Source organism: Panthera tigris, chromosome C2 (genome assembly GCF_018350195.1).
Source record: "Panthera tigris isolate Pti1 chromosome C2, P.tigris_Pti1_mat1.1, whole genome shotgun sequence".
In the NCBI taxonomy this organism is placed as follows: Eukaryota; Metazoa; Chordata; class Mammalia; order Carnivora; family Felidae; genus Panthera; species Panthera tigris.
The window spans coordinates 126,636,876-126,649,956 of record NC_056668.1 but is presented as its reverse complement, the minus strand read 5'-3'; the positions used below and the strand labels follow the sequence as shown (position 1 = coordinate 126,649,956).

The window sequence follows — 13,081 nt, the reverse complement described above, 5'->3', positions numbered from 1 at the left end:
GGGAGCCTGGACTAGATTAGACCAGAAACATACCTTGCTCCAAGATTCCACACCCGACTTTCCTGACTCTGGGTAATAGAGGTGTTTCCGAACTATAGAGGACCAGTATCCAACCCGCTGGAAATCACTTTGGATACCAGGGTGAAGGTCAAGTGGATCCGCTGGAGGAGGAGACAGGCTGGGTACTTCGGCTGCCTCTTCTGGAGGTAACACGAACACTAGCATCTGGTCATGAGTAAATGAGGGCCTATGAAGAGAGGAGGAAAAGCCCCCCAGGGCAAAGGTGGCTGAGTTGTCAATGGGTGCTTATTAAATATCAAGTAAATCTAACAAGCACCTCTGTGGCTGTCAACTTTGGGTTTCCAGCACGACTTCAATGGCCCAGAACCAGTGGGCCTTGCCTGAAAAGACCTGCCTATGCTGGTCATTGATGTCAAGAAGTAGGGAGGTGTGAAACTCTTTTTCCTAAAGTACCTTCCTCAAGGGCAAGTCACCGGTGGTCTACTTTTCTTCTCCTAGAGATATATTAGGCAATTACTGTGGTTTTAAGAACAAACCTTAAAATGTGGTGAAACTTCCAAATAGAAGATAGGAGGAAGATTCTCTTCAGATCCACTGCTTTTCCGCTGAGGCTCATTGCCTCCCTAAGGGCTCTCCTCTTGGATTCTTCCTCAAACCCTGGCTGGGCACCCAGGACCTCTGCTCCTTCCTGGAAAAAAACAACTATCTATTGCCCTGGTCTTGGCCCTCAGAAGCAGGTGGAGCAGACTGTTTCTACTTTCCATCAAGCTTTCCTGGTAGGTTTACTCCAAGAAACTGCCCATCACTCAATAGCTTCAACCACCACCCATGTGTCTCCTATATCCACAACTCCAGATTTAGACTTCCAGCTCTGTTTCCATTCTGAGTTCTGACTTCTAGGCACTTGCATGTTTCATCTGTGCATTCAGAGTGTAAAAGCACATGCTCGAACTTCCCTGACACTGGGGTTTCTTTCCCAAAGTCCATTACCTGGTTTGTAGCACCACTTTATGCCAGAAGTCTTGGCATTGACTTGGATTCTTCTTGTACCTCTTTAATTCTCCATCTTTAATTGCTCACTGAGTGCTATCAGTCCTTCCTTTGAGATTCCTCTTGCCTCTTCTGTTGTTCTCATTGCAGCACTCTGGTTAAAAACTCTGTATCTTGGCACCTTAACTATTGCAATGACCTTAGAGCTGTTTCTCAGCCTCCGGCCCCTTCCCCATGACATACATGTGAACGCTGCAGCCTACCAGCCAAAGGAATTTCTTGGTGCCTTGCTCTCAGTGCATCCCTTCCTAGCTGATGGAACAGTTGTCAGCTCTGTGTGTCTGATGGCATCAATCTTAATGCCTTTGTTTGGAAGTCAAGGCCCTCCCATGCTAGTACATCAGTGCTCTCCCGCCTTAGTCCTCCCTTCCCACCACACGTAAGCTGGTCACACTCTCCTTACTCCTCTCTGAGCTTTGCCTTAGATACTCCAGGCTTCTCCTTCTCCAGTGCATGAGCATGTGACCTGTTCTTCTAGGATTCTGACCTTGAACACTGACGTCCATAGCCCTCTGCCTTCTCTGGTTTCTGCAACATTTATAGCTCATTTCCAGGTGTGGTCTCCTGATTTTAGACTCTCCAGTGCTGTTTTCCCAGTTATTTCATGTCTGCATCATCTGAAGAACCTCATGAGCTTTGCTTTTTCTATAGCTCCCATAGTTGCTAGAATGGTGCTGTCTGGGTATCCTGTTAAGGTTGAGAAAAATGAGGGGTGATCAATGTACTGAGGGAGAGGATTGGATGAAGTCCCTCCCAGGGACTGTATTTTATGTGCAGATCCCTAAACTGCTTCCCTCTTGTGCTTAGGTATCTGGACCAAATTTAGGTGAGTCACCAAGATGAGAAAGTCTGCCTTGGATCCAGAACGGGGAACAAGGAAGCACACTTCCCTCCTTCCCATGGCTCCATCAAACCTGCTGGGACACAGGATATCAGTGACTGAGAACAGCCTAACTCACTACCTCTCCAGAGCCATACTGTGGGATTCTAGGAATCCTCAGCCAGCTGGAGGGTATTGGGCCCTTCCTAGAACCCCTGAAGCCTCCCGGGCTGTCTTGCTCTCCCACCCCCCAGATGTTCACGGCACTGATTTTGTACTTTCTGGATCCATGAGAGGGCTGAAGAGGAGCTCTCAGTCTTCTTCAGCTGTTAATCCTCAAATGTCACACACTATTTAGAACTAGCCCTTACCCAGCCTGTTTCTGCTCGACCCTGAGACCCTGGCACTTGCAAGCAGATCTAACTCTTTAGATACACCCATACATCTGCCGGCATCCCCAGACTGTCCCAGCCTGATCTACTGATGTAGGGTATCTAATAATCGCCAGGAGTTTTCTTCTGCTTCGAGGACTGCTCTGTACCATGTAAGAAGGCTCTGCATAGTGGCTAAGTCATTTCTTCTCAGACTTAAGTGCCTAAAGCATTGGTTTGTGGGTAAGATTTGGCTAATCTTCTGGGACTATGGTCTTTTAAAGCTTGAGGAAGTCCAGGCTGCAACCCACACCTATAGCATAAATGGGCTTTGAGGTCCAAGAACAAACATATCTGCAAATTGGTTCTTTAATAGAAACTAGTGAATTAGAAGAACATAAAATTGAAGATTTTTTTTCTTTCTCAAGACACTAGGAATCAGAAGTTTAGATCTGTACATACTACTTTTGTGTCAAAGGTATGTAACCTATGTTAAAAATGAGAAAATAATTGATAACTATAAAATATTATAATTATATAATATTTGCAATAATGTGAAACACTGTACAGGGCATTATAAAATACCTTACATTATGAGCTATATTGCATCTGATATTATTATTACTACCACTGATAATATTTCCCCAACACTCATAATCTGAGAACAATTTCTGAGCCCCGTCTCCAAATGTTTGGCTGTGCCTGACTCCGCAGCTGACTTGAATTCCTTGTTCACTGTCTGGTGATTCATTGCACTAAATACCATTTTCCTGATAATTAAAAACTGCTCACTGGCAAGTGGGAGCAGGAACAGGCTGATGCAGGATTTATGCAGAAACACAAAATGAGCCACAAGACAAATGACCTGTTCTGCCTAGCTAAAGGCATTATTTTTTTCTCATCATCTTCGGGGACTTGAGAAAGCCTAGCGGTAATGCCAGAGAGAGGTCTGCAGAGATGTGTTATTCCAGGATGAGGCACAGAAGCCATTATGTGCACGTGCTGAGTAGAATCACTTTCCTGGTTTCCTACACTGGATCCCTACCCCTGCCAGAGGAGTTAGGCCAGGACCCTCTGCTAGGTCAGCCCTCTCAGACCCTCATCAGAGGAGAAGCACCCGAGTCTAAGCCATTTGATGATAGGCTTTTGTTTTCAGTTTGCCTTCCTCAATGTAACAATGGTATCTTCAGGTTCAGGGAAAACAAGTACTAATTCCTATATGCAGAACTTCACAGTGACGTCGCATCACCCCTCCTGGGCCTCTCCGTGCAGCCTCCTCAGCTTTCTGTCAGGAGCTTCAGTGACTGTCAGAACCTCTGGCCCCACAATAGCTGTGACCTCACGAGCACATGTCCTCTGACCCCCACGTACACGTTTCTTAATTCTACAAGGTAGCAACCTCTCTTTGTGAGTAAATTGCACCAATCATTGAAGTATGAACTTTCTCCCACCTTGGTGCACCTAGTTGCCTATTCCTGGCCTGAAAGAATGCTGGCACCATCAGGACGTGAACCGTCCCCTTCTGGGAGTAGGTCCTTCCCAGAACTGATTGGGGCTAATATCTGCAAAGCTCATTAACTCCGGATCCTTTCTCATTCATCCTTATAGATGTCTGTACTTGCAAACCATTCATTACTGCACATTCTAGATTGTTTAATTAGTCTTTGTGGAAGAGTTCCTGTAGGAAAGCTTAGCATACATCGTTTAAAAGCCCTTGATCTAAAATAACAAGGTAGTTATTCTTAAAGTAACTAATACAACTCTAAGTGCCTTACATCCTCCACTGCCCACCCCCCCTTCCTCTTCCTACCTCCCCAAACACTTCCTAGAACCGTTTATTGATAATAATCCTGAGTAAGTCAGTCTGAGCCCTTCCCGTAAACATCAGGCACTGTGCTAAGGTATTTCATTTGCAGTGTGTTCTTTAATATCACAGTCACCATGGGAGGGATGTGCTATTTCCTCCACTTGCAAAGGAGAACATTATTCTAAGAGGGGTATGTGGATTTGCTGCTTTATGCCAGACTAGTAAGAGGTTTTAGGATTCTCTTCTCACCTATAGGCCCCAGCATCTGGGCTCCTGACCTCCTCTCCTCTCAGCATAGCACAGGATTTGGGGAAAGTTGCAGGTTGTTGACACTGACCTGCTGTCTGCTTTGCATTCTGAGTGGGTCTGTTGTTGTCTCACCTCCTGCCCTCACCCCTTCAGTTCACACTGGCCAACTTCCACGTGCAGCATCTGTGTGTCTTTGCCTAAAAGCTCTCTGGCCATGGAGCCTCCCTGCCCACCTGCGCAGCAGGCCAATCAGCTCCCACTGAAGGCTGATGGGAAATGTGTGGTAATACCATGGCTCTTTCCATCCAGGTGGGCCAACTCTGAAGCATGTGATCACCCACACCAATTCCTAGAGCTTTCCAGGGGGGCTTAAGTCTGCTTCAGTTACCCATGGTGGGAAGTGGCTTGAGAAGACACTTTTTATAAGCTGCCTTCCTTGCCCGCTCTTGCCCCATTCATCTACAAGTGCTGCTTGGGATCATCTTTCAGATAAGCCACACGGCTTTCAGAGCCTTTTCTCAAGGGTTGCTTCTGGAGGAACCCAAAGTGCGACTACCTGGAGATGCTGATCTGGCTTTGTTAGACCCTTTCAGTCTGTTTTCAATCATTCTTGGTCCTCACCTGTTCGTCTGAGCAAATGAGAGATGAACCCCCACTCTATTTTCCTTTAACTCCACTGTTAGCAAAATAGAACACCAGCCTTGCTCTCACTCGCTCTCCCCCCCCCCAACACACACACACACATTCCCTAGGGATTACAACATTCCATATAAAGGTGAGGATCTCTCTGTTTGCTTTGTCCAAATTTCAGTGGGTAGATTCCAAAGTCCATGTTGTCATGTTTCCAAGGAACATTCTAGGATGGCATTGACCATCCTAAAGCAAGCCATCTAGCATGCTAGGAGTGATTTTATTTAATGACGCCTATAACCCATTTTTCCAAAAGAGCAGTTCTTCTGGGCATGGAACCTGGCTGTCTCTGACTTAAAAAACAAATCCCCCTTCACTTCTCTGCTGCATCTTCCTTCTCCCTCTGGACTGTACTCTAGCACTTCGAGTCCTTGCCTGAATTGTGACCAAAGCAGCATGAACTTGGGGGAGCTGTAGACTCATCAGAAAGATGAGTGAAAGATGTCAAAACTAGCCTCTTCGTTTAGGTCTGAGAGTCAGCAGAGATGAGCCGCAGTGAGGCTTGCGGTGCTCACCGTATCTGGGGAACTGCCTCAGCCTTGGGTCCCAGCCGAGGGAGCTTGGCATTTCTGCTTTTTGAGGCCTGCCTGCCCTGCTGACTTGACCCTTCCACCGGCATCGTTGGCCGGCAGGGAGAGCACCCACTCTTCACAAGGATGCCATGCCAGACCATGTTGTTTAGCTTTCAAAGCCCTCTCCTGCCCAGCACACTAGCACCAAGAAAGCAGTTTCTATACTTGGCCTCATGACACATCAGGCATACCAAAAATTACGTTGTGCGTGAATCCATTTGTTTCTTGGGTTCTGTTGCCTTTTTTGTCCCCTTTCCTCCACTTTTTGAATGTATTTTTTCTGTAGTGACAGTTCTCTGTTTCGTCCCCATGCATGCCTATTTATCTTGCCAGTGTAAACATCAGTGACAAAGTCTATATTCCTTTTTGTATTTCTCATTTTCCATTTTACTCGTTTTTCGTACTCCAGTGTGTCTGAGGCATGGGTGTTCATGACCATTTTTCTTTCATTCCACCTCACTTTTTTCTATGTAGACTTTGCTCTTTTCTCTATCAGTATTTTCTAAGCTTTTCTTTTCACATTTTCTCTTCTGGTATTCTGTCTGGACATTTCTATCTTGAAGTGTTTCTAACAGCAATTTCTCCTTTTTCTTCTTCTTCTTCTTTTTTTAATCCATCCTCATCCCTCTTCCAGCCGTGGCCACAGCCGTCAGTTATAACCTTAACGGTGGCCTCCACTCAGAAGAGTTGTCAAGTTGATAAATATTGATATCTACCCTACCATTTTACCACCACTCTTCTGCTAATGCATTTGGTTGGCATCAATCAGTTTCTTTGCCTTCTGTGAGTGCTCAGTGTGGGAGCTGGTCCCGATCTGTCACTTATAAGTAATCTGCTCCACATTTCATCAAGAGCTCAAAAAGAGAAGAAAATATGGAGGAGAAGTAGAGGACGGAGAATCAAGCTAGTGTGGCCCAGAGGGAAGGGAGATGGGAAGGCCCAGCAAGGCAAAGAGAGGCAGTCTGGTATGTAGGGGGGACGCCCCCCCGCCCCAGCCATACTCTTACTGCTGGGGACAGCAGCCAGGACTTACTGACCACCGTGTCCTCTTTGGGATGTTAACCCTGCTTATCTCCTCTAATAAGGCTCCCCAGGGATGAAGATCTACATTGACCCCTTCACTTACGAGGACCCCAATGAAGCTGTCCGGGAGTTTGCCAAGGAGATTGATGTATCTTTTGTGAAAATCGAAGAGGTCATCGGAGCAGGTATGGCTCTCCCCTCCCCTCTTTTCTGTTCTCTTGGTGTCCAAACATCTGCTTTCCACCTCTCTAGGTGTTCTCTTTCAGCATAAAAAAATCATCCCATTGGGAGAAGAGTTTCTAACATCTCTCTCCCCAGAAGATGAGTCTGAACCATCTACATTGTGTGTCTAGGGATCTTTGGGGAACCTTGAAGATGGTGGCCTAGCTTGGTTGGTGTTGCAGAGAATTCAGCTGTAGTTTTGAAAGATTCAGACAGACATAGCTCCAGAAATGGACCACCAAATACACCAAAAGAGAGAGAGCTAGGGTACACAGTTGAGAAGACTTTGAAAGAAACAAAATGTGTTTAGAAGCTGGACAGAGTGCCTCACTGACAATATCTCCATGGCTCTGGATCAAGATTTCCCCCCAAACTTTCAGTTCTCCTTTTCCTGCATACATGCATTTGGAAGCAGACCATGATGAATTGAAGAGGGCCCACTATTTCCAGAAGAAAACCCACCCATAACTGTATTTCCTACAAAAGATATATAATATGAATAGTAACCCAAGACAAGTTCTACTTCGAAGAAACATGCGTGCTCTCATCCATCTCACTGCATTGGACTAGAAATCCAGCCCAGCAGAGAACTAACTGCCTGAGCTGCTGTCAGGAGATCCTACCTAAAGACTGATCCAGAATTTTCATCTTTCCTTAATGGATCAGTAGTTGAGTCAATTTGGCAATGGACTCAGCCTTATTAATGTGAATGAGTGAAATATCATCACTTTATAAGTAATTTCTTTACTGGCTCCTCTGCTGCCTGTTTTGAATTGTCTTAAAAGATGTGTTTGCTTTGTGTCCTCTTTCCTACTTTTATTTTCTTCTACAGCATTCTTTATCTTTTCTTTGTCTTCAATTCTTGTTAGCCGTTGTTCGAGCTCTCTTCACTCATACACTGTAGTCTTCTTTTTAGTTCCTGTGTTTAGGAGTGCTTCACTCATATCAGTATTTGGAGAGTCATGGAGTTGCCTCTACCTGTAACATTTAACTCGATAAAATGTGCTTAGTCTAAGTCTTACAGACAGCCACTTTGGATATTATCTTTAGGGGGAAAGTCACTATCCTTCCGTTCACTGCCTCTCTTAATGCACTGAGGGGTCAAAAAGCCATCTGTGAAATTGGAAGTCACATTTGAAAGCTTGCCCCATTAGGCTACCATTTTCATGCTCTGGATTCCCTCTTAAAGAGCTCTACCTTCATGGCATCTCTGTGGTGGCTGTTGGGACTGTCCCTGTCAGGACACACCTTTCTTCTCTCACCAACCCCTCAGGAGTTCCAGCCGGCTGGCCATAATCTGATCCACATGAGTCTATACATATTTCCCATTGACTTTCATTAAATATGTTACTGAACCACGACTTTCACTTCTGTGCAGATAATTTTCTCTTCCTCCTTAGAAGCTGACATATTTAAGGATCATGCCTTGGAAGGCTGGATACCAGATAAATTGGATTACTCCCAGAGGCTCAGATTTCTCCAGTGAACTTGAAAGAGTGTTGGGGAGGCATGCTTACAGTCCCACACCCTGTTTGCCCACATTATTAATTGTTGTTATGTCGTGTGGTAATGGTGCTAGTGATTTTAATGTTGTTACTTATGTCATGTGCTTAGAGCAATGTGTTCTGGACTGTGTTTCACCCCAGAGAGCACACATCAGCCCCCTCCCACCTTTGTCAGAGGAAGAGTAAAGAGCCTTCTCACTTTATGACCCTGCCAGGGAGTGACAATTTGGGGTGAGCTCACCAACTGCTGGATGCCTGTAAAGGGACAATCGATGGCCCTGCTCCATCCTTCACTTGCCATTTTTGTAGAGCCTGTGCTGCTGCTACCGTGTTTGTGCATCCTCCTCCGAGAAGGTCAGCCCTCTCTGTGACAGGCTCCTGTGGTAGTGGGGAGGGATTGGTACACTTAGCGGTTTATAAGATGCCCAGCGGCACGGGGTAGAGACCTGTGCCCAGTCTGCTGCTGCCTACTCTCTACCAGACACTCATCTCCTCCTGATCCAGAAATTCCAGAGCTAATCCGTGTGGATATTAATCCACTATGTGTAACTCAATGCAGTTTTAACAGAAGAGACTCCTAGCTGGAATCAATCCTCACTCCCCAGTTCTTTTTCTCCTCTCTCTCCACTCTTGCTTCCCCTAAACCCTGCCTCATGGAGACTCACTTCACTTTGTGCTAAAAGAGCTGGTGTGAAGGTCAAGTTAAAAAGAAAAGAATTTTGTAAGGTAATATTTATACAGCGTTATTGGCAATATTGCTCTTAGCCTCCTGGCTGATTGGGAGCACAGGGCAAAAACTGGGTTGCAAAATGGTAACAAAACATGAAAAGAAGACTCAGAAGTCATTTGTCCTTTTGCTGGTGTACTCCTTCCTTCCCTCCCTCAACAAGCTTTTACTGAATACTTCTTGCATACTGCGTGTGGGATTCCGGAGACGGACAGACAGCAACCCTGCCCCCCTTCAGTGGTCTGACAGTCTTGGTGGGAGATAGGCCGGTAACGTGTTCACTGTATCACGCCATCCACAACACAGGCATGTGCAAAGTGTTGGGCCACCAAGGAGCCATGGTCAGCTCCTTGTTCGGGGAGTGGGTGTGGGCATCAGGAAGGCTTCGCAAAGGAGTTAACCTTTGGCCTGAGCTTTCAAGGATGAAAACTAGTAGAAAAAGCAAATTTTTGTGACACTCATTAGAGAATGAGACGGTGACAGAAGAGGAAAATTGCATGATTTAAGAGAAATGAATATGACCTTCTAGCAGCAGGATGTTGGAGCTAGCTGGCACCAGCTCACAAGAGCCAATTGTGTACATCTCTTTCCAGCCCCATGTTCAATGACACATGTTGGTAGGTTGACATCTGCCACGGTAGGAATTTTTACACAGTAGGAATTGGCAGATGCTACAAATGGGAGGTCTTTGTTTCTTTGTTTCTTTGCTTTCTGGAGAACTAGTAGTTGAACACTTACTGGCACACCCCAGCCTTCCAAAGTGTGCAAGGTTATTTCAAAGAGGATGCAGAGGAACCCACCTATGCCTGCTGAGTATAGAGCCAGAGGAGAAGGTCATGATTATTGCAGGAGGGATTAAGTTTAAAGTTCAAGAAGATCCTCATTCATTGAACATTGATTCTGTGCCTGGGACCATTGTGGATGCTGGAAAATACACCAGTGCCTCACAATCCTTGCCCTGTAGTGGTGATTGTCCAACATACACACAGTGCCACTCCATAAGAGGAGGGTAGGCAATTGACAGCTAAGATGAGTGGTCCAGAGAATACACAGTCTTGGAGATGGGAGGCTTAATGGCAGGAGAGAATCCAAGGAAGAGAAACCTTAGGGACCCTTAAAGATATGAAAGCTTTGCATGGGCTGATACTCTATGTGGCACTTCCTGAGAACACAAAGGAGAGAAGGCTAACAGGGAGGCTTTTCCTGAGGGTAAGCATTGAGCATTGAGTCTGGAGAATCAGCCTGAGACCCAGAGATCCAGAGGCTGCGGTATGGATTTTATCCTGTAGAAAATGGTGACGTCTTGTAGGCACCTGAGCAGGCTGGGCGACAGGAATGAGATTCTGGGGAGACAAATCTGATAGATGCTGTGTTTGGACTGGCCTGGAATGGGTGACGGGGAGGGGTGGGTGAGGCCTCGGAGGCATGGAGACTTTTATGGGGCTTTGCTTGGAAATGTGGAGTGGGTTTGAGATGGCTACTGCTGGGATGGAGGTGGTAGGGAAAGCTCTGCTCGAGGAACTAAACGGATCTAAACCAGAATGTATCCAAACATGGTGAATGGAGCTGATGGGGGAGACACAACAGGGAGGTTGTGGCCAGAAATGAGGGGCATTGAGTTAAAGCCCTTGAAGGGAGAGGAAGGCTGCCAGGCCTTGGGGAGTGTGGGGTGGCAGTTGTGCATGTGAATGAAGGCCAGTAAAGTCTAGAAACTGTGAGGCTGAAGAATTGCAGCGGCTTCCCATGTTTCTTCTCAACTTTTGAGGATGTTGGATGAAGGGATAACAAGGGGCACCTGGGTGGCTCAGCGGGTTAAGCATCCAACTCTTGGTTCTGGCTCAGGTCATCATCTTATGGTTCATGAACTCAAGCCCACATCAGGCTCTGTGCTGACAGTGCAGAGCCTGCTTGGAATTCTCCTCCTCTCTGCTCCTTCCCTGCTCACTCTGTCTCTCAAAATAAATAAACTTTAAAAAAATTTTTAAAAAAGAGTTACACAAGAGTAACTGTGAGCCAGGTGTGATGGCATCCAGGAAGACCGAGCAATAATGAACTTATTAACCATTATGCAATTATCTGCCTTTCTTTCATCATCAGGCTCAAAGTTCCAATGACGACAGGGCAATCTCAGGATTTTTTTTATTCCTGCGCCTGGCCTGGTGTGGCACTCAGGTGCTCAATCAAATATTATTTGCATATGGTTCAATGAAAGTAGGTCCTTTTGGGGAGAATATAGTGGGGAGGAAAATTTGGAGAACTGGACAGAGCTTGGGAGAATGGAGAGAGCCTAGAAGGAAGTGAAGGGTCCTAAGTCACTTGGTGCTCTCGAAATGACCCAGTGGGATAATGGCTGGCCTTCCTTTTCCCCTGCAGATAATGGACATTATTGGTCTGTTTAGAGAGGGCAGAAGGCCTTCTGGTTAGGAAAATATTAGCAATTAGGAGAACTGGAGAATATTAGCAATTTGTGACCATGAATCTGACTCATAGGAACCATCTCACAGGTCAACTCCAAGGCGTTGGTTAGTTCTGACCAGTTTGATCCGTAGATTTGCCCAAAACATAAAGCAGGGTTGCCATGAATAATTAGGCCCCTCAGCATGAATGTCACTCTGGGTTGCGCAGTGTGTAACCCGTGTAACTGTATGCAGCAGCTCTGATCATGATTTTCAAGTGCATGAAAATGTAGGTAGAGGTGTCACTAGAGGGTGGCTTCCAGGGGAAAATAAGGCAATTGTATTTTATTAATAAATCTCCTCCTCTGACTCCAGCAGCTGCCAATTCAGCATTTCCACAGATGGCTTATTGTGAGAGAGCGGCAGATTTGTGGGGAGAGGGCTGGGTGAGGAAGGCTGGGGAGGGGGATCTCTGATGTGCACAGATTGGGAATGGGGCCAGCAAGGCCCACCAGTTCTCTCTTTCAAGAAGAGGATGGGTTTCTTGGAGATATTTTGGTAGAAAGGCCACCAGCCAGCCTGATTCCCCTAGGCTCATTTGAAGTGAGGGTGGGCAGCATGAGGGTGGCCTCATACTGGATAGGAGTCACAACAGGAAGGGTTTCCAGAAAAGCAAATCAAATAGATGTCTTGAGTAATTATAATTAAGACAGCTGGCATATATTGAACACGCACTGTGGACATACTTTATGAAAACATTGTCTCGCTTCCTCCCGTAATGTGACTTAGGGTGTGTCAGTGTGCGTGTGTGTGGGCACGTGTGTGTGTTTAAACTGGTAAGGAAATCAATATTCAGAGGATAGCTCCCCAAAGGTTGCGCTGCCAGCTGAATGAATGATAGAGCAAGAATTGAAACCCAGACACGGCTGATTGAGGTCTGGTGAATGAAACCCCCACATACCTACACTTTGGTTACTGTTCTGGAAAAGAGCAGTTAAATATGCAGTGACATTACTTCTGATGGTAAACTCTGTCTGGGAGCTTGGAGTAGGCAAGCCTCCTTGCTGGTAATGATGATACTATCCTAGAACTCAGGTTGCCCATAGGGTAGGCGCCCTCCTCTTCTAGAATGATTCGGTAATCTCCCTTAAGAAGGACAAGGACGAGGACCAAGATATCTGGCATTTTCAATGATAGGTGCTTGCTTACCTAATGAAACCAGTAAGTCATCTGTAGGTAGGCAGGAGTCTAATGACTGCAAACAGCTACAAGAAAAGAGAACGTCTGCTTGCTCTCACCCTGTAGGTATTAAGTATTGTGGACACCACGGGCAACTTCCATCTCATCTGCTGGCTCCAGTAGCCTGGTAACGGGGATCTGGGGAGCTCTGCTGGAAAGGAGGAATGGGGCTGCCATCAGTAAGGAATGTCTGTCCTGGGTGCAGGGTTAGGAGGTAGCAGAATGCCTGACATGCTTTTACTATCCCTGGTTTAACCATAACCTACTTACCTTGCACAGGCTAGTGTGATAAAGCTGGCTGGAAATCATACTTTAAAACCTAGTTTGAATTTATTCTTTAAAAGTTCCTTTTCTGGTGGAAGCTTGAATTAGTAACTAGAAGCTCTGCT

At 46.0% G+C, this 13,081-nt stretch overlaps 1 protein-coding gene across 3 annotated transcripts in view; it reads left to right on the top strand.

The window, feature by feature from the left end:
* Positions 1–13,081, top strand: part of EPHB1 (EPH receptor B1) — a 322,262-nt gene that overhangs the window by 243,208 nt on the left and 65,973 nt on the right. For all 3 annotated transcript variants that reach the window (XM_042999022.1, XM_042999024.1, XM_042999023.1), the window contains exon 10: positions 6,666–6,788. In XM_042999022.1, coding sequence (XP_042854956.1) covers positions 6,666–6,788 — 123 coding nt within the window. The remainder of the gene's footprint in view (positions 1–6,665; positions 6,789–13,081) is intronic.